This window comes from Kryptolebias marmoratus, linkage group LG4 (assembly GCF_001649575.2).
Source record: "Kryptolebias marmoratus isolate JLee-2015 linkage group LG4, ASM164957v2, whole genome shotgun sequence".
Taxonomy (NCBI): Eukaryota; Metazoa; Chordata; class Actinopteri; order Cyprinodontiformes; family Rivulidae; genus Kryptolebias; species Kryptolebias marmoratus.
Window position 1 is genome coordinate 9120506 of NC_051433.1, and position 25680 is coordinate 9146185.

At 37.5% G+C, this 25680-nt stretch overlaps 1 protein-coding gene across 2 annotated transcripts in view; it reads left to right on the forward strand.

Moving 5' to 3' along the window:
• The window catches only part of kif5ab (kinesin family member 5A, b), a 65638-nt gene extending 43246 nt beyond the window's left edge, over positions 1 to 22392 (forward strand). Inside the window, exons 15-29 of one of the 2 annotated variants that reach the window (XM_017408880.2) lie at positions 2349 to 2495; positions 2903 to 3091; positions 3685 to 3802; positions 7376 to 7440; positions 8023 to 8132; positions 11007 to 11108; positions 11601 to 11661; positions 11767 to 11838; positions 11969 to 12073; positions 14723 to 14939; positions 17120 to 17357; positions 18208 to 18269; positions 20687 to 20714; positions 21106 to 21218; positions 22324 to 22392. In XM_017408880.2, coding sequence (XP_017264369.1) covers positions 2349 to 2495; positions 2903 to 3091; positions 3685 to 3802; positions 7376 to 7440; positions 8023 to 8132; positions 11007 to 11108; positions 11601 to 11661; positions 11767 to 11838; positions 11969 to 12073; positions 14723 to 14939; positions 17120 to 17357; positions 18208 to 18269; positions 20687 to 20714; positions 21106 to 21205 — 1614 coding nt within the window. In that variant the 3' untranslated portion in view covers positions 21206 to 21218; positions 22324 to 22392. The remainder of the gene's footprint in view (positions 1 to 2348; positions 2496 to 2902; positions 3092 to 3684; positions 3803 to 7375; positions 7441 to 8022; positions 8133 to 11006; positions 11109 to 11600; positions 11662 to 11766; positions 11839 to 11968; positions 12074 to 14722; positions 14940 to 17119; positions 17358 to 18207; positions 18270 to 20686; positions 20715 to 21105; positions 21219 to 22323) is intronic. The other variant, XM_017408881.2, reaches the window with a different exon arrangement.
• The last annotated feature ends 3288 nt before the right edge of the window (positions 22393 to 25680 follow it).

Here is a 25680-nt window from a genome sequence, read left to right on the forward strand (position 1 = left end):
AGCGGCGCCATCTGGCACTCTGACAAAATGAGAGACAAAATACAAACAAGAGTTCAATATAAGTCGATACAAGAAAAGTGATGGAGCAATAATCACATTACTGCAGCTTCACGGGGCTTTTCCGCAGCTTCATCCTTTATCCTCAGGACCACTTTTTCACTTTCTGCATCCCAGAGGTTGTGATTGGTGTTGTACTTTTCAAATTTTTCTATGTCTACTGTAGAAATATTGCAGTACTGACTTAGAAAAATGGTGCATTGAAGTGCATTCATCACTGAAGTGTCTTCTCAGCTCTCTTCATTTTTATTTTTCTGGAGAAACTCCTCTGTTCTTCAGCAGGAAGCCATGCCATCACTCACTGTCAGTGTCATTCATCTGCTCCTTCTAGCACCTTCTTCCATCCATCTGGCCTCTCAAACCCCTTTTCTATCATTTTGATTAACCATACTCATCATTTCAACTGTCTTCTCTGGAGAACGTCTTCATAAATCTTTCTTTATCTAAACTGAACATTTTTACTGACCTTGCATCTCCAGCCTTTTTACTTATTAATCAAGAAATTAGTTTTAGTGATAGAGTTACTTCTGTTGGTTTTAAGTTAACTGGAGGACTGGGACAAACCTGACAACATAGCTTTCAAGTAATAGAAGAGATAAAAATGAAACATATTCATTTTTGATTAATGTGTAAATATTCGGTACTCCAAAAAAAATCCAGCAAAACTGAAAATAGATTTGTGTTTTGTCATAATTTTTTTTATTCTGCAGGAGATAGAACAATGTAGACCCTTTGGATTGTTTAGTATCTCTTTTTATATTTGCAGCAATTTTGATAAAAGCAGTTTAACCAAGCTCCAGCTCTAATAGCTCCAGTGTGATTCATATAATGATGCATTATTTTAGATAATCCGTCTTTTGTTTGGGCATCTTACTGTAACAAAAGTGTTTTTCTAAGCACTTACAGCTCTCAAGACAATAAATAAATAAATATTCAAATTACTTCTCAAAGTCTCAGACATATTTAATGTGACACCATGATGTGTTTGCTGAAACACTTAAGCTAGATATATTTTGGTTTCTCTGTATTTTAAACAAGCAGCATCTGTTTCACAGTACCTGGGAACTCAAACTGTTTGTGCCTGGCATTTTGCAAACCTTGACAGAAGGAGAAACAGAAAGAGACCACACTTGGCTGATAATTGTTGGCATTGTGCAGTAGCTTGGTTGTGTTGTGCATATTAAAAGGTTTTTTTTTATGGTGAGGAGGTGCAGGTGAGGCTGGAGGAAGGAGAGCGGCAGCAGAGGGGTGCTGGTTCATCCTCAAGCTCAGAGTGGTGAAAACAAACAAATTATATATATTAAACTTGAACTCAAACAGGGAAATCTTAATTTTACAGCAAATGAACAGAAATGATCAATAAAACTCAGTAAGACGTAATGCTTTTCAACAAAAAAAGCCTTAAAAAGAACAATGTGTTTTCAGAAACACAATAAAGTGGAACAAGTTGAGCTTTTAAAGAAAAAATTATTACGAATAAAATCTATTTTAAACACTCTTACTGTTTATTCAAATATCCCTTCAGTTTCAGCACATACAAAATGAATAAAAAACATTATCTCATTATGTGACTGAAAATAGAGAGTTTTTAGCTTTTTTGTCTGCTTTTGTAAAAGCAGGACGACAGGGAGGGAAAAGACCATAAAGAGCAGAGGAAATAAAAAGTCTGAAAGACAGAAGATAAAGATATCAGACAGAGCATCTAATTAAAGTCTGTAACAGTTCAAGGGCAACACTTTTAAAAAGGAGGTTCATCAAAAATAAAAATAAGACTTTTAAATTCCTGAAATTGACCAAATTACTGTCATCAATTTCAAGGCTCTGATTTGTTGTTTTGTTTTATTTTGTTTTTTCTGCTTCCAATAAAACACATCTTTTAAGAGGTAAATGTGGAATCTGACCTTTTTTAATCATTTGGGGAAAAAAAAAAAGGATTTTAAAATTATTATATAAAAAACAATTTCTTGGCTGGACTTGGCCCCCATTTAAAAAAAATCTCCTAATACCACTCCTGTTTACAGATAATTAAGAAGTGCTTTAGTTTTTATTGTCAATCGTGTGGTGATAATTTGGTACTTTTAGTAGTTTTGCATTACATATGTTAAGTAAAGGCCATGAATGCCCCCATCACTGTTGGTGCTTTCAAGTTAAAATAATGTAAACTTCTGTTTCTATCAGACTCCCGCAGTTCGGTCTCCTTTATTATTTGCGTCTTCCTTCCATGTCCGCTCAGCGCCGCTCCTCTTTCTTCTCTCATTCTCTCGTTTTGCCTCATCTTCTTCCTCCGACAGACTCACCTCATGGCTTTAGAAGCAGAGCTGTCTCGTATCCAGGAGGTGAGCAGCCACCAAAGGAAGCGCATTGCTGAAGTTCTCAACGGGCTCATGAGGGACCTGCGAGAGTTCAGCACCATAGTTGGAAACAGAGAAATCAAGCTGGTAAGTAGAGAAAAAAGACATATTCACTTTCAGATGCTGCTAAAGATACATGAAAAACTATAGAGAGAACCATTTGAATTCTCTTTCTTTTCTTATTTCTTTATAATGTTTTTAATGTAAAGCTGAAAAATAGTTTACGGCGATTTTCATTAGCATATTTTATATATTTAGATTGATGTTTATACTCCTGTTATCTTCCACAGCCCATTGCATAACCACTGAATCACATCTGCTAAATGATGCTGCTAATCTAAAACACATATGCACAAGATGCCAGAAAGTCTTTGGGTTTCTGCCTTTTTTACTCCTTTCATTTTCCAGCCGTCTTTAAGTCGGCGCCGCTCAATCTTGATCAAGCATTGACTCTTTTAACTGTCTGTCCTCCTCTCTACCTTCTTCATCTCCAGCCTGTGGAGATCAGTGGGGCGATAGAGGAGGAGTTCACAGTGGCCCGCCTCTACATCAGCAAGATAAAGTCGGAGGTGAAGTCGATGGTGAAGCGCTGCCGCCACCTGGAGAACCTCCAAATGGAGTGCCAGCGTAAGATGGAGGAGACAAGCAGAGAGCTGTCTTCATGTCACCTCCTTGTCGCACAGGTAAAGATTGAGATTGATGTTCTGGTTGTTGTTGGTTCTGGAAAAAGAAGGCAGATATAAATAGTTGTATATATCAATACTAAAGAATGAAAAAGAAAAATCATCTTGGGGAGAAAAAGGTTGTTGATCTGTTGCAACTCAGAGAGACACTAGCGAAAAAAACACATTAAATCTTAAACATCATCACACAAGTATCATTTTAACATTCATCATTATCAGTTTATTTATCATCTAATGTTGTTTCAGAGTTCTTTTGTGATGCAAATTAGTCAGATAAGATGTTTTTTGTTTGTGAAAATTTTCAGCTTCTTTTGCATAAAAAAACTTGCTCACACTCTTCTGATTCCTAAAATATGATGTGTTTTTTCTTCTGTCTGTCTGTGAGTAAGTTTGCCTGAAGCAATCATAATGTAAATTTTACTATCTTCGGTGTTTAAACTAAATTCCCTAATGACTGCAAATCATGAATATTTAATGTAAAACCATTCATTCGGCCAGGAAGAAAAGTTCCTTATCTTTGGAGAAGCGATCTCCTGGGTGGAGGCTTTTGCTCATGCGTACACTTTCTGCATCCCTGATGTTGTGGCTTTCAGCACGAGGCGAAGATCCGCTCTCTGACGGAGTACATGCACAATGTGGAGCTGAAGAAGAGACAGCTGGAGGACAGCTACGACTCTGTGACTGAGGAGCTGGCCAAGCTCCGAGCTCAAGGTACAGAGAAGTAATAACTGAGGCCCAGCAGTATCTCAGTTACTGCAGTTAGTCAATGCAACCATTATTAAAAAAAGCTACAACCCCAATTATAAAAAAAATGAGACTTTGTGTAAAATGTAAGCAAAAACAGAATGCAATGATTTGCAAATTCACAAACCCATATTTTATTCACAATAGAACATAGTAAACATATCAAATTGTTTAACTAAGAAAACAGGTTTATATTTTTTCAATTAAAGGCAGCAGCACATCTCAAAAAGTGGGGGCAGGGCCATGTTTACCACTATGAATCAGTCCCTCTTCTTTTATGAAGTCTAAACATTTAGGAGCTGAGGACAGCAGCTGGTGGAGTTCTTAGAGGGGAATATTGTCCTGTTCTTGTCTGCTGTGAGTTTCTAGCTGTCCTGGATCATCTTTCCTGGATCTTTTGCCGGATGGGAGCATATATTGTTCTAAAACCTGTATTTATAGTTCTGCATTGATGGGTCTTTTTTCAGATGTGTAGGCTGCCCATTCAAGAGGCACTAAGGCACTCCCATGCCATCAGAAAGGCAGGCATTTGAACTGTGCACTGATAACAGGCTGGATGGTCCCTCTCCTCTTTACTATGGAAGACCTAGCATTTGTGATGTCAAAAAATAATTTAAAACAGTTTTTCACTTTGTCTGAGTTCATTTTCAATGAGCTTTGGTCCAGACGTGTTCATATATGCCTTCTTCTTTGCCTGATAGAGCTTTAACCTGCATCTGTGGATGGCACGGTAAACTGTGTTTACAGACAATGATTTATTGAAGTGTTCCTGAGCCCATGAAGTGATGCCCAGAACAGATTCAGACCTGGTTTTAATACAGTGGCCCCTGAGGCCCTGGAGTCACGGCCGTCCAATATTGACTTTCAGCCTTGTCCTTTGAGCTCAGAGATTTCTCTACAGATTCATCAATTTTTTTATGGTATTATAAACTGTAAGTGATGGGATATTTAAAGTCTTACCAAAACATTAGAAAATAACGCAGGTTTTTATAAACTGATGGACCTCTGCCCATCTTTATTTCTGAGAGATTCAACCTCTCTAAAATGCTCTTTTAACATCCAGTCCTTATGCTGACCTGTTATCAGTTAACCTAATTAGTTACAAAATGCTCCTCCAGCTGTTTCTTATTTGCACCACTTAATTTTACAGCCTTTTGCTGCCCATGTCCCAACTGTTTTGAGATGTGCTGCTGCCAAAAAATTCAAAGCTAACATATATTTTTCAAAAAAAGGTTACAGTTTCTCAGTTTTGGCATTTGATATGTTTACTCTGTTCTGTTGTGAATAGAATATGGCTTTATAAAATTTGCAAATCATTGTATTTTCTTTTTATTTACATCTTAAATCCGATCCCAACTCAGTTGGAATTGGTCCTGTTGTATAATGATCAACAAAGGAGGCAGTTTGTGAGGATGTACTGACTGACAAAGCATTGAGCCATGCAGATACTGGAATGCTGAAAGGTTTGGCTTTTAACCTAAATAAATTCCTGCTGGATAAAGGAGTTATTTGACCTAATGGTGTCACTAAGTAGAGCATCACCCACCTGCGAATTAATTATATTTATTCCAGAATAAAAAATGGTTCATTGAAATGTTTCGCTTCAACATGCCTTGTAAGACCTTGTTTCTGTCTGGTGTAACCAACAGAAAAGTCACAATTTATGAAGCTGCTACCAAGCTGGAGTTGTAGAAACTATTCAGAATGTCTGAAGAACAGCTTGTTGTTGTATAAAGTTTTGAAGAGAGCCTGGTTGCACCCCCACCCACCCCGGAACAACTTTCACATTAACTCACACTATATTTTGTGTTACCTCAAAATAGTATTTGTATTTCCTCTGGCCCATGAAAAGACAATAAGCTAAGGCTGGCTGAACACAAATCAAGACAACTACATTTAACTATAAGGAGTTGGTTCATTAGCTTTGTCTCTGGCTGCTGCCAAGGCAGAAAGCGGCTGTTGTTATGACTGCTGATGCAGAGTGTTGCAGCCGTTATTGTGTCTGCAGCCATGTGCATTTCTTTTTAATGTTTCTAACTCTATACACATGCTGTGCTTGAGTTTGTGCGAGGATGGTGAGGCTGATTGAATTTGTGGTACTCATTTTGGATGTCCTATCTATCACCCTGTAGGCCACTGATGTCCATTAGCTGTGAAAAACATGCAGAAAATCAGGGATATGCTCTTTAGCACTAAATGCATTACAAAAAGTTTCATATTACTTTGACAATTCACAATACCTGATCGTTTCCTTTGAAAAGGAAGTGTATATTTGGTCTGGATTAGCAACTGTTCATCACGTTGAGCATAAGGGATATTAGGAGTAAATGAAAAACATATTAAGAGATATTTAAAAAATCATACTCAGAGGCTTGCAGCATTCAGTGCAGCTTCTAAACTATGAGTCCAGTTTTTTTAAGTACAAAATCTATGGCACAATCACAATTTTTATTTCATTAATATTAAAATCAAGTTAAAATCTGAAAGTTCTTTTCTTATTTTGTTTGAGAAAAAAGCAACAAAAAGCATTTAGTTAATAAATCAGGCTAATTATAAAATACTTCTGTGAGGCATTACATTAACTTGATCAATAAAACCAAGTTATTTTGGAAATAAATTTAAAAAATTGACTTTTAACACAGCATATTTTATAATGGAAACATTTATAAGATCCTTTGACCTAAAATGATAAAATTTAAAATAATAATCCATGATAATGTGTGACATTCCACAGTTCTCCACTGAAGGACAAAAGACTCATTCGTGTTGCAAATCATGATAAATTGCAGACTTCGTTAAAAAAGTCAGATTTCGTTAAGATAAATTATGACAAAGTGGCAAAACATTACCAGCGTTTCAGCGAGATCAAGGTGAAAATGGAAGAGCATGACTTTCTGATTAAAAATAATTTGTTTCCTTCAATAGATATTTTAATCCGTGCCTCAGGTCTTCTTACCCAATTGAGGACATGAAAATCAAGGCTAAATAAACATTTCACAGGACCAGCACTTAAAGATTAATGATACATTTGAAATTTGTGCAAGGTGCAGCGAACTGCAGATGCTCCCAGTGCGCTGACACAGTTCACAAATCAGGCCAGAGGCAAAGTAAGTCATTTCTCCTGTGGTTTCAAAGTGAAGTGAATCTAATAACTGGTGGATTTAGGAGTTTTTAAATTAATTTTGGTCCTGCTCAACAAGCAAGCCAGACGGTGCTTAAACAAGGATACAAAGTCCGTGTTGATATTATTGCCTAAAGCGCTGTGCAAAGATTAGTGAGTTCATCATCAGACACCAGGAGAGTCAGTATCAGTTTGTTGTAACATGTAACTTGTAATTAAATATTATGTTACCCAAGGCATGGCTTGGATCAATTTAACCTCTGTCAACATGAAGAGCTGTTAATGCTGCAATGTCAGGTCAAAGTCGCCTGTCAGATCAATAACTGTTGGGCTACACACAATAATAAACCGTCAACCTCTCTTCTTATCGAATTAGTTTCACTCATTATAACTTTTTCTCGTCAAAATGTTTGTTTCAGAAAGCATGTCACAGATGACCAATGGCGAGAATCGCTCACCTCTGCAGAATCCCTGTGATATGAAGGTAACCATGACGACAGTGACAGCAGTTTTGTGTCTGTTTAGCGTACTACCTGCAGGAGTGCATGCATATGCTTCTGCATCTATAGTTATTATTTCACGTGCTAATTTCCTGCAGCTCCACTTGTTCTTGACTGTTCAATTAAAAAAAACACAACTAAAAATAGGATGAATCATTTTTAGGGATAGTTTGACAAAGCAGACCGATGTTGTTTTGGCTGTAAACAGTCCTCTTAGATCTAGAGGTATTTGCCATTTTCATGATCTGCTTTGCATTCATGTGAGTGTTTTTGTTTTTTTGTCAGTGTTTGTGTTTCTGAGCCAGCTCATCTGTAGTTTGATGAGCTGGGCTTCAGCGTCAGTGTGTCGACACAGTTTGTTGTGTGTGTATGTGTGTGCGTTCAGGGCTCATGAGGCCCTTCTTGTCCACATCTGCACAATTTGTGTAATTTTTTTTTTCTTGTTAATTAGTCATTTTGTTCTCTCTTTCCTCCCGTTTCTTGTTACTCTCCTTCATCATCTTTTTTTTAACCTTTTTTTGTCTCCGTTTTTTTTTTCTCGTTCCTTTTTGTTGCTAAAACCACAGAGGGCTCTGGAGGAGCAGATGCAGTCGCACCGTGAGGCACACAAGAAGCAGCTCGGCCGCCTTCGAGACGAGATCGGCAAGAAGCAGAGGATCATTGATGACTTAACTGAGTCAGTGCTTCACTGCATTTCTTCTATTTCTCTGACACCTAATCATTGTTTCATTTTACACATCTGTAACCTGACAACACATTTAAAAGAAAAAATAGGAGTACAGAGAAAATTATAAATCATGTACTCAGAAAAACAAACAGCATGAAAACTCAATTGTGTAATTTCTAGACCAGTTTGGGACATTATGCAGTCAATCACAATGTTTTTTACTGGTATCTAACTTACCACATGCTCTAAACTAACAAAAGCATATCAAATAATAATAAAATAAAACATTTTAAGTTTACTGCCAGCAATAAAAATAAATTGTAGTAGGCATGTTTATTACTATTTTCTTTTCGCTCAGATAATTTCTAATTTCTGTAGTCGTAAAGTAAAACCTTTCACCATTTTTAACTGTTTAAAGGATTTTGACAGATCAAGAGTTAAGGCTCACTCTGTATCTTTTCAGTTTTAATGTTATGCATCAAATGTTTTTAGTGTCTGGACTGGGTGTGAAGGCATTAATTTATGTCCTTACCATCGCAGATGCTGGCTTTAAAAGCACTTTTCTTCTGTCACCATTAAATTTGATCCCGTCACTTGTTTTAAAATCTGTTGATGCCATCAAATCCAAATGAAGCATTGCTCAACGTGTCCTTTTTAAAATGGCTACATAATTTAAAAACCCTTTGTTTCTATTTAAATTTTACACCCATATATAGTTTTCTAAACAAGGCTGTAATTGATGGCATGGGAATGTTCGCACTAAAGATGCGTCAACGTCTTAGTATCTGAATTTCAAAAAAGTGTAAGCTATCGGAGGAACTTCAAGCGAGGTTGAGATGAATATATGTGGGTGGTTGACATGGTGAGGAAACTGCAGCGTAGGAGGACGTTAGAGCTGAGCTGCTGCTAAACCTCAGCATGAGGAGCCTCGGGCCTGAATCGGACTAAGTGAAATCCCCCCCTTCCCTTTAGGTGCATGTGACGATGTAATGCATCAAACATGAGGGTCTTATAGGAGACCACTGAGTAGACCGCAGACCCCCTCAAGGGACAGAAATGTATTCCCCAGCTGGCCTGGGAGAGCCAGTTTGCGCCAAAGAAACAGCTGTGAAGAATTTTTGTGTGAACACACATTTGGGGCAGCTCCGCTTATCCTGCTTGCACAGTTTGAATTGGATAAGCAGCTTGGAAATGGTTGGATGGATGTCAGTGAGGTAGAACGCATGTCAAACAGAAGCAGGGATGCCCTTCAGATCTTTCTATTAAAATCGAGCAACTTGGTCCAGATTGAATTTTTTTCTAAAATTAAAGGATATATGACACTAAATAGAACATCTCCAAACTACAGCCAACACTTAGGGAGCTCAGTGATGTGTGCAGAAGTGCACCTTTTGTCAGGTTTTGTGTTTTTTTTTGTGTTTTTCTTGGTCTCTGTTAGTTATCTTTGTTGGTTTTATTTTTGTGCTGTCTGTTTCCAGTATTTTTCCATTCACTTCTCCTCAGTCTGTCTCTTGTCCATCTGCCACGCCCATCTACACCTGCTCCAAGCCTTGCAATCATCTCACCTGTGCCCACTTCCCCTAATTGCCTCCTGTCTTTAAAACCCGGTCATCTCCTCCACTTACTCCCCGGTTTGTTGTCTAGTGTCACTTGGTCTAGTTTCCCTGATGTCTGGTTCTGCTTACCTCCTACCAATGTCAGTTCCGTTTCTGTATTTGGTTGGTTTGGTATTCAGTTTTCTTCTTGCTGCCACGTCAGCTTTTGTTTTTGGTTTTCTCTTATTTTAATAAATTAGTTTATTTTCCAAAATGAGGCTGCACTCTGGGTTCGCCTCCTTCACCCCACATCATGACCCCTTTCTAATGAGTGCCTCATTGTTTTAAAAGGTATTGCACATTTGTAGCCTAAAGGAACATCTCGGTGCTTTAGATGGGACTTATTTACACCTTCAGGCCAATCAAGTATTCCTGTTCTCTGCCAAAATGCTTGTCTGGCTAAAATGCTCTGATGGGAATTTATGAGGGGGAAAGAAAACTACCCTGCATGTAGAAGTAGAGCTTCTTCATCATTTTTGCTGCACACTACTGAGCTGGAGCAAAACGCCTCAGATGCAGGACAGAACATTTATTTTCTAATGTTTTGCAAAGATGATTGTCAGGCTAAAGTTTAAAAAAAAGCAATGTTTTTTAAGCAGAAGGCTTTAATAAATTTATTTCTCAACCACTTTGCAAAGTAAAATATGTAAATAAAAACAACATTCAAATGCATTTAAATTACCTTATGGTAACACAATGCATTATGATACCACAGAGAGGAACTCAGAGGTTGTTTGCAGATTCTACATCCAGTTTCTATTTAACCATAATTCTTGAGAGATTTAAAGTTTTGGTTGTTCACTTAAATTCCACTATTTCTGAAATACAAAGCTCTTTCCTTAGGTATCAGTCAGATCCCTTCGTTGCCTCCAGTCAGTTCAAATTGCAGCAGCTAGGCTGATTACTGGGACTGAAAGCATGAAGGTATTAACCCCATGCTTGCCTCGGATTCTGTATTGATTTTAAAATCTTATTTTACACCCCTAAAGCAGTAAAAAGGCCTTGCCCCTAAATACATTGCAGACTTATTGACGTTTTACAGACTCTCCTGACCATTGAGCTCCACAGACAATGTACTGCTAATTGTTCCCAGGTCACAGTTTGTGACTAAGGGAGATAGGGCCTTCTTTATTAGAGACCAGTGGACACAGACAATGAACATTCACTCAACCAAACGCACCTTTTGGAAAGCACATTTTGCCATTGTTGTGAAACGTGCTCTACAATAAGTATTTTGTTTTTATCTTTATAAATGAGTCCGTGATTGAACCAGCTTCTGTTTGTTCAGCTGTAACCAGAAGCAGCACCTGGAGTTGGAACAACTGCACAGTGACTTTGACCGTCTCAGAAGTCAGGAGCATCAGAAGAGCCTGCAGCTGGAGGAACTGACGTGAGTCTTGTCTTTACTGTCCTGGCCATCTTTCAAACGCTTCGCCATATGGAGTACTGGAGGCGAGCTGCCTCTTCAAATTCATGTCTTTTCTTAGTCATTTATCTTCCTTTACTCTGTTTATTATCCACTCACTCTTCAGCTATGTCAGTTATTTTACAGATTGTGACTCTTTAGCTGTTTTAGCCTCTTTTTTAAGACAGTTTTCCTTTCATGGTCGGTTTCTTCCTGTCCAATCCTTTTTGCGTCTCCATTAGGCTTTCTTTTAATAAAGTAGCAGCTGGCTGCTAAAGGCCTCATTCTACACTGACCTTTGCAGCATATTGCATCAGATGGCAGATGGGTAACACCCCCCAATGAGTGGGGCCGCCAGTTTATGCTGGCTTTGTTCTCTGGTCATGAATTATTCTGGCATGAATGAGGTAGTCATCTGGGTAAGGAGAAGTTCAGTTCTCAATCTTTCTGTCTGGCTATCTATTTGTCCATCAATAGATTTCTCTGTGAGCGGCATGAGCAGTCAAAGCAGGACCTCAAAGGGCTGGAGGAGACTGTTGTAAGTCATTATTTGCTGTCACGATCTACCCAGCTCCCCCAGGAGCTAATGATCCACTAAAATACGCCACTAAATAATTGTTAAATGATTTAACTTTTTCTATAGGGTCGAGAGCTCCACACCCTACACAATCTCCGCAAGCTGTTTGTTCAAGACCTCACGTCTCGAGTTAGAAAAGTAAGCCAAACAAGACTGAAGTAACCTTCAAAGTCCTGACCTTACTGAGTTTTAGCAGATGTTTTTCAAAAGCAGTGTCTCTTTTTTTTCTCTTTACACAATACTGACAGTTCTATTTTTCAACTGACAGGGTGCAGGGATGGAACTTGACGATACTGGAGGATTTATCACCCAAAAACAAAAGATTTCCTTTCTTGAGAACAACCTGGAACAGCTTACAAAGGTTCACAAGCAGGTAACAAAGGCAAAAAAACCCCCAAAAACTGAGGTATTTCACCTGCCTGGTACTCATTGGAATGTCATGAAGACCAGTCTAAAAAAATGCCATGCGTGTTTATTTTCCTATGAAAACAGCTGACGTGACTGAAAATTGGCCAACTATGGCAACATTGATGGAACAGACATTTGGGATTGAGAAGTCTGGCAATTTTAATGTGGTGGAACGTATTTACACTCAGATTTGTTGAGTAAACAATGCAGATAAAAGTGCTTTGTATGTATTGAATCTGTATCTGCATTTCAAATTTGCATATCAATATATCTGGAAAATTACTGTATTATACTGCACCATTTGATATAGTTTAGGATAACCTTTTTATGTTGTATTTCAAACTTTGCATTGAGTACCTTTCATGTTGAGGCTGAAAATATAACCGAGGAATCATTATGATCTGTGGTTTTTTCACAGTGACCCCGAGAAAACTTTAATGTCTACCACTGTCATGAAATAGTCTGTTCTAGTTCATTGTTTTTTCTGACTTCTGCCTAAGAGATCAGTAAGAAATTTAAGTATCATGGTTGCTACTACCAGGCAGAAACAGATCCAGATTGTACAACTGTCCGAATCATATAAAATTAAGATTGTTCAAATAAATTCTCTCTAGCTGGAAATTCTTGAGTTTTTTTTTTGTTTAATTATGAAGTAAACAGCCCACAGGATTAATGAATGTATAATGGTTTGGCTGTAAGTGAGAAAATTTTGAGCTTAATACAATGCATGTTGAATACAAAAATCCAAATTAAAATACACTACAGGGTGCATAATTTGGCTTTGGTCCCCTGGGGGTAAAAGCAAAGTCAGCAGCATCAATCTCACTGCTGTGCCTTTATGAATTTCTCCTTGAAACCAGAGCAACAGAAGGTGATGAACCAGAATACTTTCAGGAAAAAGAAGTCACACAACATAATCTTAGGTCTGATGAACACAAAGGAATTCATTCTCAAACAGATGCAACAGACACTTTCATCATCCATCTCATTTACACTGACACATTCAGAAAGAGTAGACTCAGGTGCACACACACACACACACACACACACACACACACTTCACGTCTTTAATATTCCTAAATGCACCTTTGCAGCAAACCAAGTCTTGATGTGTTAAACACTTTGCAGACTGGCACATATTCTTAGGCGGGCAGATTGCTAAGAATCTGAACTGCTGCAGTTTGTCAGGCTGAACACCAATCCTAAAGCAGTTGTTGGAGGTCTCAATCCCATCCACTACCTGCTGATACTGTGGTAATAAAAAAAAGCCACGGTCATAAATCAGCAAGCTGCACAAGGGACATGATAAGACTTTCAAAAAGAGACAGAGGAATAGTGCATCAGGGCTGAAAGTTTCACAGATTTAATCAAACGTCTGCTCATCTATCCTCACTCACACAACACCCATGATGTCTCTTATAATATCATTCCTTTCCTTTGGGAGTTTCCCTTCTTTTCTTATCTTTTTCTTTCAAAACAGTTTGCCAACAAACAATAAATTGGTGCAGCTGGACCTCAGGTCAATATATTGAATCCATGAATGTTTTGCCTGGTAGGATAAATTTGCCTGCATGGAGAACTCTCAGCCCTTGTGTTCAGAATCTCTGCAGGGTATAATCTCCACATCAATTTAGTTTGAAGGGCTTCTAAAAAGACTAATTTCCCAACTGCAAACAACCCTTTTCTGCTTTACATCACTTTCTTGAGATATAACTTCCATGGACACCTAATAATGCTAATCAATACCTTTGAAAATCTATTAGGAATAGAATCGATCAACTTATTTTATTCAGTTTTTATTGTATTTAAATATGAGTACCAAACAGAGTTTCTTGTGAGGAAGTATTGGTGGTTTTAAAACAATGAAAAATGATTGATAAATTATAACCTCTACTTCTGTTTGGAGAGAACAAAGTTTCTAAGAAATGTTGTAAAGTGCAGTAGCAACAGCATCAGCGGACTGCATGTTATGGAGTTTGAAAATGGCGGCTGTGCAAAAAGGCAGTGGACATTTTTGCTCAAGAGGAAATGAGAAGTTTCTGTCTACATTACATTGCTGTAAAGATGAAAATAAATCTACAACAGTTTGTGTAAGATTAATGACTAGCCATTATAGAGGAGCTTTCCATTGAACTGCTGAGGAGGCAGCTGCTGACTGGAGGAGGGTACACAGAAAATCGGGCCCTAGGAGACAGAAGAGAGGCAAATTAGATAATAGATTCAAAAGTAATCTGCAAAGATCGACTGTTTTATCGCTTTTTTCTCACCAATCTCCATTTTTGAATAATGGGTTATTTACAGCACATTTAGCTCAAATGAAAGACTGCTATGTTTTAAATCTCCAATCTGTAAAAAATATATAATTTCATCAAATCAACAACCAGAAAGTGCAACAGCTTCAGACAGTAAAACCTGTCTGGACGGGAGAAACACAGTTTTGTTTTAAAATATTTGAAGTATATTTGAAATAGCAAAAAACATATTACTTGATATCTGCCTTAACTGATAAGAAATCTTCTTGGAAAGCAGAGTTTCACTGTTTTTCTCTTCTAGCCTCTGTCAGATGTTGGATAAACTGGATTCTCTTTTTTCTCCCCCACTTGTTTTGTTACAGCTGGTACGTGACAATGCAGATCTTCGCTGTGAGCTTCCAAAACTGGAGAAACGTCTTCGCTCTACAGCCGAGCGAGTTAAAGCGCTGGAGGGCGCACTGAAGGAAGCAAAGGAAGGCGCCATACAGGACAGACAACGCTACCAACAGGAGGTGGAGCGGATCAAAGATGTGATGAGGGCTCGCAATCCCTTCCGTCGTCCCCACGCTGCACAGATAGGTGACAGAAACCGCTAGATGGCTGGAAAAACACCTCCTGTGAGCTAAACATTACTGCTGACTGCTGTGTGTGATGCTTCTTTAAAACTTATGGAGATAGTAAATATAAAGTTACAAAAATAAATTTGGTTCTTTAGGGTGGCTGCCTTTTCCCTCTAAAATAAATAATTTTAAAGGTGTATACGTAAAAAAAGTAAAGTTCTCAGAAATTGAAATGATGGGTGGATAATTGTTCAGCATACAACCTGTATGATTTATAAAAACAAGAACTGGATGCACAATTGTAGATTTTCTCTAATCCACACAGGGTCAAATATATACATACACAGTAAGCACACAACCCAAATAATAAATGACTAAATGTTCCTCAGTAAGTTGTACCTTGATCACACCCTTTTTCAGCCATCAACAAGCTTCTTGCATCCTTCTGGCTTGATATTTGACCACTCAAATCATTTAAATTGGATGGTTTCCTGGCACAGAGCTGTTTTTTAAGCACATAGGGGTGATAGGGTTGATGTTGTGGTTTGGAGAAGGCCATTCCAGAGGCATAATGTTAGCCTGCTTTATCCAACCAGACACCACTTTTGACGTGTGTTTGAGATCATTGTCTTGTTGGAAAACCCAACTGTGTCCATGTTTTACCCGTCCAGCTGTCGATGCAGGGTTCTTCAGCCTGAAAGCCTCACCTTGACTCCTTCAAATTGACTGCACTTCTTGTTGTTGCCTAACAACCCAATGTTTGTCTCGTCTGACCATAAAACTTTCCTCTAGAAAGGATTCGGCTTGTCCACGGGGGCAGCTGCAAATTTCAGTCGAGCTTGATGGTCACTTTTGGAGCAGAGCCTTTCAGTTTCTTGTGATGTGAACCTGGCTTCATGGTGGACTGTGACACTGGTACTCCAGCAGTTTACAGTTCATACCAGACTTGGTGGTTCCTGAGTTGTTCCTGAATATCCTAACCAACCAATGAATGTTGCCAAACATATTAATATTTATGCTAGCAAAGACAAATTTCCAGCTGCAGTCAGTCATGATCACTAATGAGATGTTATAAATCCTCGGTCTTGTCCAGTTAAAAGACATTCTACTATCTTCGGCACCACTTAATGAAAGATTTGAATATATTTGAGCCTGTATGTTTAGTTCTGACAATATGTGGATTAGGAAAAAAATCACAATCAATTAAAAAAATATTGTGCACCCAAATTATTATGACATTTATGCCCATGATGAGTGAATGTAAATGTCTGACCACATGTGTTTAGAATTCACATAATAACACATGAAATCCAGATCCGTTAATTAGACTAAAATTCAAAGTCCCTCAGTATGTGTTATTTCTCACATGGTAGATGTTTTTCTGCCTCACGTTTCATCTCCCTCACATCTGATACTTCCCTCCCTTTCCATCAGACTGTGAGAGAAATCGCTCCCCATGATGCAACCATCCCTTTTATGTCCCTGCTGTGCCTACTTCATAAACTGCAGCCCCTGTATGTTATACCTCCACTCATCTGCCATCCTTTTCCTTCCTCTATCAGATCGCCATCTTTGCAAAATGAGCATGCTGCAGCACTTTTTTTTTTTGCTGAGGGTTATTCTTGCTCTGTAGTTGAAAAATAGATGTACTTTAAATACACAAATGTGTTTAAGATATGATGTATGAGCTTTGTATAGGTTCCAGAAAGATGTGGCAATTATTTGAGAAAGAAAACACTTATGCTTGAAGGGGATTTAGCGTTTCAGTGAAACATTTCTCAGAGAAAGACTCACAGTGTTTTCATGCTCTTTGGTGAGAAATGTGAATTTTTAGAAAAGCAGTGTAATCTGTTTTAATCACCTGCTCCCATCATCACTGGTTCAACCAAAGGTAATTGTACTGAAGAAATGAGAGGCACATATGCTGCTGCTATGAGAAAATGAGGTATTGATTTATGTGAGGGTTTTCAAAATGACGGTTTTCATTAGAGAATTTTACAATGGCAATTAAGAATAACAGGGAAACTGTGCTGTAAATTAATACGTTCACATTACTCCAGACACTTTCAAAACTTTGTGTTATTTTTCGTTAATTTACAATGTGGTGCTCCATCCTTTAGAAAAAAAAACAAAGATTTTCTTTATTTTTCTGAGTGAATGGCCCAATCAGTGCATTAATCCTCTTGTTATCTTCCACAGCCAAGCCTGTGCGTCCTGGCCACTACCCGCTCTGCTCCCCCATCAACCCCTTCTTCATCCGAGGCTACAACGGGAGCCCCGTTCCTTTCTGCAACGCTGCTCTGCAGAACAAAAACAACCAGCCGGCAGCAGATACTGAGGACAGATTACCTGAGGCCGACTCCAACCAGAACAGCCCAACAGAACACCTCGACCCACAGAACAACGACACGCATGACAGCGACAACCAGAACAAAATGTGAGAAAATCCGTTTCATGTTGGTTACGCCACATATGACGCTTCTAAGCACATTTCACTCTCTTGATCTTAGCACTGACAAAATAATGTTTTGCTGCTTTGAAATATGCCTTGACATTTCCTTCTTAGAATCCCAAAAGTCAATTAATGAAATAATTTAAATGTTTGTTGTTGTTTTTTTGTGGTGCTTTAATGCTTCACATCACTGTCTAACCAAAATTAAATCAATAAAATCCAGTTAACTCTGTAATTTTAGCCAGTGGGCAATGATGAACATTTTGTTTGGTCAACCAGAAAAAAAATCCACTTCCTCATTTTTTTATTAATTTTTAAAGAATTTTTACTTTTTAATCTAGGAAAAAAGTAGATGTATGAGTTAAAGTAAACTCAAAGTTTATTTTTTTTTTAAATTCTGCTAGAGTCCTTCACCACTTTTTTGACTTCTGACAATGTGGTTTAACAAGATAATTTGAACTCAAGGTTTACTTTAGCACCTTATACATCCTTCATCCCCAACAGCAGTGAGGTTGTCATGGCAACCTTTCAATGAGTGCTGAAGGCTCTGAAAAAAAAAATAATTAAAAAACATATCCAAGTAAGGCAATTTTTGCACTAGCCTTTTTTTTTCTTTTTTTTTAACAAAAAAAATCATTTTTGTATTATAACTAGTGTGTGCATGTTGTTCCATGCAATTATTTTGAAAATGATTTGGTATTTTCTGACTGAGTTAAAATAATTTTTTTTTTTTTTTTGTGCTGTTAAATTCAACAGCCAAACTAAATGCCATGATTCCGAAATTTCTTTTTAGCAGCTTTGCTGATGTGAGGATCTGCTCTTTAATTTTGCGTAGGCTTCCAGCTGAGCCACCGAGCGAAGCAGTGAAGTCTTCAGAGATGCTCGATTCAGAAAACGGTGAGCCTCGAACAGACAAATAATGAGTAATGATATAACCCTGATCACCATGGGTAAATTTACTTACTTTTATGAGTGTAATTTAGTGACACTGATCCTGCTGTTATGTTGAGATGTTGTTTTAATTCCTGCAAAGTGCTGGTTGTTAATGTTTACAGCAGATGCCCTGCTGCCATTACATTATCCTGTTTCTGTCTCCATATTCAACTTTTGTCATAGTTAGTAACTGTCAGTTGGGTTAAAGTTTTGGAGGATTTCAATGTAGGTCAGCTGTCTTTGCATACTGTTTTTATATGTATATATTATACTTATAAGACAGAGGCTGTCATCTTTTAAAGTTTACCAAGAATCTGTGCAGTCAACCGTGAGATTCTTCTGCTGCTTTAAGATTTTAGTTCATTTTTTTCCAGTTTGTGTCCGTGTTATCAGCGGTGGGCTCTGGTGGAGATAGATTGGGCTCACAGTGTCATTACTCAGACAGGCTGGGGGCCCAACTCAGCCTCTGACCCAGCGATGACAACTTTAGAGCTATGCAACAACACCCTACCTCTTTGATTCACCAAGAATATCAATAAAAGTCACACGCAGGACTAGAACCACTTTATCAATATACTGCAAATGTGCCTGCCCTTTATTAAATACCATATGTGGCTGCGGTTATCCTAAGAACCCTTCTAGGATTTAATCAAACTAGATTTTTTTTTCTTTTTCGATGTTCTGCTCAGTCTGAGCAGCTGTTATATGTATAAATGTTTGTCCTGGTATTATTGAAGTAGTTTGTATTCAGTTGAATTTATTTACCAGGTCAAACCTCTGAGGCCACTTTTCCTCCTTCCTCCCAAGCAATTTCCACTCTTGTACTCAGTGTCATGAATTTCAATAAGAGCTTGTGGGAAAATGTACTTCTCAAAGCCAAATGGATCTGCCAGGTCCGCGCCCCAAATTTTCGTTTTGCTTTTCCTCCCTAGCCTGTTCGGGGGAGCCTTGACAAGAAATATTCCCCTGACAGTGTAAGATTTTTTATTACCTGTCACGATGTTTTTTGTTTTTTTTCTTTCCCCCACTAAACTCAACAGCCTTATAAACCAGTCAAGCATGAAATCTCATCAAATGGCACACAAATCAAATTAACTTGCCTTTGTTCATTAAATAAATTCTCACAGACTTCCAGGAAAAACTGAACAACATTTGAAGTTCTTTGTTATGTCCAGTTGTCAATTTGTTGTGTCAGACACAAAAAGACCAGTGAATAGTTGGTGGAATAATCTTTGTCAACAAACCTCAGCGAGTACAAATGCCTCCAAGTGTTGTAGTAACACGCCAGCTGCAAAGACTCGCAGGAAACTGGAAAATGAATTCAACTCAACCTTCAGCACAGAATGTAAATATGATCCAGGAACTACAAAAACAACCAAGTCCCATTATTCAAGTTAAGTGCTGTTCTGCTGTAATGATTCCCTCCTAGTAATGGCAGCTTTTAGGAGGGATGTGCTTTTAATGAACATTTTAATGAAAAACATTCAGAGGACGGGGAACTTTTAAACCCCCTGGTCTGTGTGGTTATGTGATATCTGCTGTACAATCGTAAATAGTGGCAGCAGTGAGGCTGAACTCATCCAGGCAGATATAATAAAACGACGCATGAGTAAACAGATTCAACCTAACATTTATTTTTATTTGCTTTTATGTGCGTTTTACTTAGAAAATTGGATTTAAACATTAAAAATCTCTTGGTTAGTGTAAAGACAACAGTTTTAAAATAGACAGTCACTCATATATGTTAGAAAATGACTGTACAGTTGTTTCTTATCACAAGAAATAGCTCTATTTTCCTTTTTTGTGCACAATAAAGATTGTTTTTTTCATTTAGGTTAGATAAAAGGACACCCTGCTCTGAATCTTTATTGTAATTATTCTAACTTGCACACCTGGAAAGGTTTAAATTTTGTAAAACTAACATGCAAAACCTGTTCTTAGCATCTAATGCCACAATATTATGATGCAGCATAAGAACAAAGATAGATTATTTTATTTTTTCTGTTAGTTTAAAGTGTCTCAGGCTTGAAAATGACAAACGCCTTGTTTATTTATTTGCCCATCATGAAAATACCTGAGTCCAGGTTAAACCATTATGAATGGATGGTCTTTTTCTGCATTAAACAATCTTTTACCAACTTTAATGAATTAGTTGTGAGTTAAACCAGAATCAGAGAACGAAAATGCAGTTTACTGAATTTAAAAATCATGTCACCGCCTTGGTTTCCTTGTTGAGTTGGTCATATTGCTGAATGCTTCATGCAGCTGCTTGTTCCAAAGCCATCAATCTTCAGTGACTTTAGGATGAAATGACTAAGTTATTTTAGTAATCCTGTCATCTAACCCTACCTGTGTCCTTATGCTGTCTTTTCTGTTCACAGGAAACACCACAGATATTAATGACAACAGGTAAGACTTATGAATCTGCTTTGCTAGCTACAAATCGGCTGCTGCTGGCTACCTTACTGTGGATTTCATGTTTTCAGTCTTAACCTGAAAGCTGTGTTTTTGTGTGGGGATTTGTGGAAACTGGAGCTTATGAGAAGAGCTAGTCACAGTTTAAGATCTAGAAGTGACATACAGTAACTCAAAACAGCTATTACATTTCTTTAACAGATAAAGTGTGTCTCTAGGCATTGCACTGCCACATTCATTTTATTTTATTTTGCCCTGATAGTACTTGAGTATTACAAACATGTACGTTTCCAGCACTGATTCACCATCCTCACTGCTGTGTCTCTCTGCTCCATTGCTGCCCTCTTGTTGCTGTCGCTGCTACTGCTGCTGGTGTGTTGGTTAGCATGTGTCTGAATGTGGAATCTGTGTCCAGAACCGATGTCTGTGATAATCAGGATGCAGCTAAACTCTACAGCCTGAAGCCAGAAGCTTCTGCCAGCTAATATTCCTGAGCAGGTAAGATACGCAGAAAGAATCTTACATAAAAGTCTGGGCTTGGGGACGTTTATTTTAATTTTTTTTTACAATGCATGATTCACAAATCAAGAATAACCTCGTTTAAATCAAAACATTCTGCACAAACTTACAAAGACATGCAAACAGGAAACCTTTGTTTGGCCTTCAGGACTTCCAAACTTTAATGGATTTCTCCAGAGTTACATGGCTTTTTTTTGTCAATTAATCTCTACAATAAAATTTCCTCACACTGCAAACTGTAGCCTGCCTGCCTTATTAGGCTCTTGGGCGTTAATTAAAGTCTTTCGCTGAAAACAAAATATTGCCTACAAAATGCCAGCTGGGACAGCATTCAGTAATTGAAGCAAAATATTCCTGTCTCATTTACACTTTTGCTTTCAGGATGATGGAAGTTAACTGTTCTGATGTGAAAACTATCCAAGCCGGTTTATTTGGTTTGAAACGGACTCAGTTTTAGATGATTTGAGAGTTTCCAGCTAAAACTCTGCTGCTGCCTGAGTGAAACAACAGAAACATGCAGTACATGCAGTTTTTGAACTGTACTTTGAGACACTTTGTCCAAAAACAATTAATAGTTTCTACCTGATATTAATACTTTTAAAATTACTTCTAAGTACCAATCTAGTTATGCAATATAGTAAAAAGCATTGCACAAAGAAACCTTGAAAAGTAACAATTAAACTGTCCGTTTTGTGACACTTTAATGTGCATTGAAAGTACTACTGTACATTTTTAACACTTTTGAGAGTGACTTTTATTTGAAATTTTCAGATTTAGCTTGCAAAGCTATTTTTTAGCTTGGTTTTGTCTCATTATAAAGTTTTCCAAGGAGATAGTGAGTTTTACAGGAAATAATAAAATAAAAAAAACTGGCCACAGAGTTAAGCTTGTACAGTTTCCAAACATAGCTAACTCCCAATGAGAATGCGAGACATAAAATGACATGTTCCTTCTGGCAGTGTTGGCATGACTCACAGGCAGCTGTCTCTTCAGTTCTACCATATTTTGCTGTCTGTGTTTCCTCAAATGCATCTGACTGCCACTCTTATGCTCTGTTTCTGTGTCTGTCACTGTCTTTCTGCAGGCAGGCGAGTTTGTCTGAGGCCTCCTCTGTAGATCTGCATGCAGATGATCTCTGTTGTCCCAAAAAAAACAAAAAAAAAAAAAACGAAACTTTTTTTTCTCCTCTCTTCACTCGTTGTAAACAATCTTCTTGTGTCTCTTTTCAAGCCTCTGCTTGCTCTTCTCTGATTCTGTCTCCTCTTCGCTGTGTGTTGGTCGGGTGTAAGTGGGTAACGCTGCATCTCAAATACCTGGCAGTCTGCACCTGCTGCTGCACCCCGTCCTCATGACTTGAAATACAAAAAGGACCAAAAATAGAGAGCAGTCGGCTGCCACTGGAGCGTGCTGCTTAATATTAAGGACATAAAACCAGTGCAGTCTGGGGTGACAAGTCAGTCTTATACATTATTAAACACATGAGTTATCGGAAAACAAAGTTGTCCAAAAATATCAAGTTAAAATGTGGTAAACAGCAAAGAAGGTGGGGAACACTATGCTTACTGTACTAATATTTTTACTTTTTCTGCATGTTTGATTTTGATGTTGTTCTTCAGCACTTTTTTTTAAGAAAAGATGATAAAAGATCAAGCTTGGTGAGGCAACATTTTCTTTAATATTTCAGTCCCAACATCAGTAAAGGAGATTCTGTAAACGGTAAACAGAAAGAAAGAAAAGTTTAGTTTATTGTGAACAAATCATATTCAAAGCCCCCAAACCAAAACACTAGGCTGTCTGTCAGGATTTTTTCACATCCTCAGAGCATTTCTGAGTAAATAGCTCGAAGCAAGCCATGAATATACATTTCTTTATTTCACAAACAGATAAGATTTGTAGCTTTAGCAAAGAAAAATTATTCAGCCTTGGATTAAAACACTTTACTGTTTGTCTTGAAGTACAACAATGCAGCAGACCAATGTTTCATTTTTATTTTCTGCAAAATAATGCTTTGGGGTTATGACAGCTCAAATTATGCTAATAGGATCAGTTCATTGTTTATTTTATATTCTTTTTTAAAACATAAAACAGATTTATAACCTCACATTTCCTTTAAATAGGACCCATAGTGCTTATTTTCAGCTCTATATTAGAATTCTGGAAAAAAAAAACTATAAAGTTCATCTCCTCCTTTGGCTGATAGTATTTCAGGGCTTACAGTGAAGCCAGCTGATGTTTGGATTGTAGATATTATTTCTTGGAGCCCAGATTTCCATTTCCATCATTTCTGTCTACAGTTACTTTAAAAACAAAACCCAAAAAGCTTGAGCTAAAGTCATTAGATAAAACTGTTTTTTGGATTGTTTTTTTTCAGCTTGTGTGTTTATCTGCATGCATTCTAAGCCAGCCTGGATGAGAAGGAACTCGTCAATTTGATTTTGACCCCAAACAAGTTGAAAATGAAAAACAGAAAGCTTTAGGCACCAAAAGTCTTGTTCTTTCCTCACAGACTGTTTTTTTTTTTAACGGTTCATACTTAGATTATCTGTTAGTCTTAAAGAAAGTAGTTTCTTGACAAAAGCTAAAACATTCCTCCTTAAAACTCACTTCCTTCAGACGGGCCAGTTTTTGTCAGTTTGTGGATGTTGGCCTTTGAAAAAATAAAAAAATAAAAGCCGAAGGCCTTGCGTCTTGAGCAAAGCTCATACCTAAATGACATTATCATTATTTTTTATAAATGTCCTTTAAAATCATTTAACACTGTGACTTGTAGAACTGAAAATATTTTAAAAAAGCATTGGTGGTCTCCTTTAAAGTGGCTCATGAAACCTTATTTGTAGATATTAATTTTCCATCTGTGAAGTTAGGAATGTTTTAAGACTACTTTTGAAATTTGGGCCACTAAAAGAACAATTATTCACACAGACACACCTGTTAAAACTAAAACTTGGCATTTTGTGACTAAAATGATCCCTCATATCTTATAATTTATTAGGAATATATAACAAATAAATGTATCTATTTAAGACAGTATCTAATGCTAATGGTTTTATATTTTGGATATATCTCAAAATTTTATTATAGTGTTTTCACTTTTTTAGAAAAAGTGGAAACAAAAACAGGTTTCTGAGTCTTTTCTGTGACACTTTGGACTCTTGATGCTTTGACTCTTTCTCACTCTGGTTTTGTTGAAAAAAGAGGAACCTTCAGATCTAAAACAGGAAGTCGGTCAGAGCATTGTTTAAAATAAAATAGTCAAATTCTCTGTGGTTGGCAAATGTCACCACTGCATGGCAAACCTTTAATCCACAACATTTGCTTTAACAAAACTAAACTAGAAGACAATTTAATCTGAACAGTGAGTAAAAACGTGAACTCTGGTTGTTTTAAGTTGGAGCTGTAAAGAGACTCTTAAGTTGTGTTTTATCTCCAGAAAACTGCCTGCCAAGGATCGTATGTGAAACAATAAATATCATTTCATCTAAGAGCATGGCAATGTGGAAAAAAAATATGTAGCAACTATTTTTATACTCCTAGATTTAGTTAGAAAAAATATATATTATTTATCATTTGCTCTATATGAAACACTATTTATTTGCTCTTTGATTATTTTTTTTATTTCTACCAGTTGATGATTGTGAAATATTTGTATTTTGTTGATCTGTAAAAGTATTTTTACATGCATTTTTTTATTCGAATGACAAAGACTTTGGACTTGCTCAGTGGTGTGTGTGTATATGTGCTGCCGCTGCCAACATGCTTCTGTTAAGGTGACGATGACTTATTCTGCGGTTCTTTGCATCATGAGTAAAACTAAAGCTGTTATTGTGGCGTGTTTGTTAAAGAGGATCTTTCTTTGCATTAACCTGCAACCGGTAGGCTCAGTTGGACATATGATACAGAGGTTACTGCAGGTTATCACAAGCTGATAGAGTCCTGTCTTACTGACACACACTCACACACACACACACTTTGAGATTTAGCTTCTCATCAACCAGTGCCGTTTCGTGACCTTTGAAAAAACAGATAAGTTTTAAAGTCCTGTGGTGGGTGAAGTCAGAGATATCTGAGCAGATAAGTTGATAAACTCAGGTTCTGTTAACACACTCACTCTAAGCAAGCCGTCGTCCTCTCTCTGTCAGCCTCCTGATCAGACAGTCAGGATGAGAGAGTCGAAGGTGTCGGTGGAGGGATTGTACCACAAGTGTGTGTATGTGTGTGTGTGTGTCTGTTATCTGGACAGGATAGAGAACGTCTCAGTGATTTTTTTTTTCAATCAAACTGACTAATAACCAGACAATATCCTGCAAAATGACACTGGAAGTCACATCCCAAATCATTTTCAGATGAGAGGAAAATTTCACACAGTGACAACAAACATGTTTCTGTTAAGGAGGGATTTTTCTCTTTTGATCACAATAATTGAGAAACATAAATCTCATCT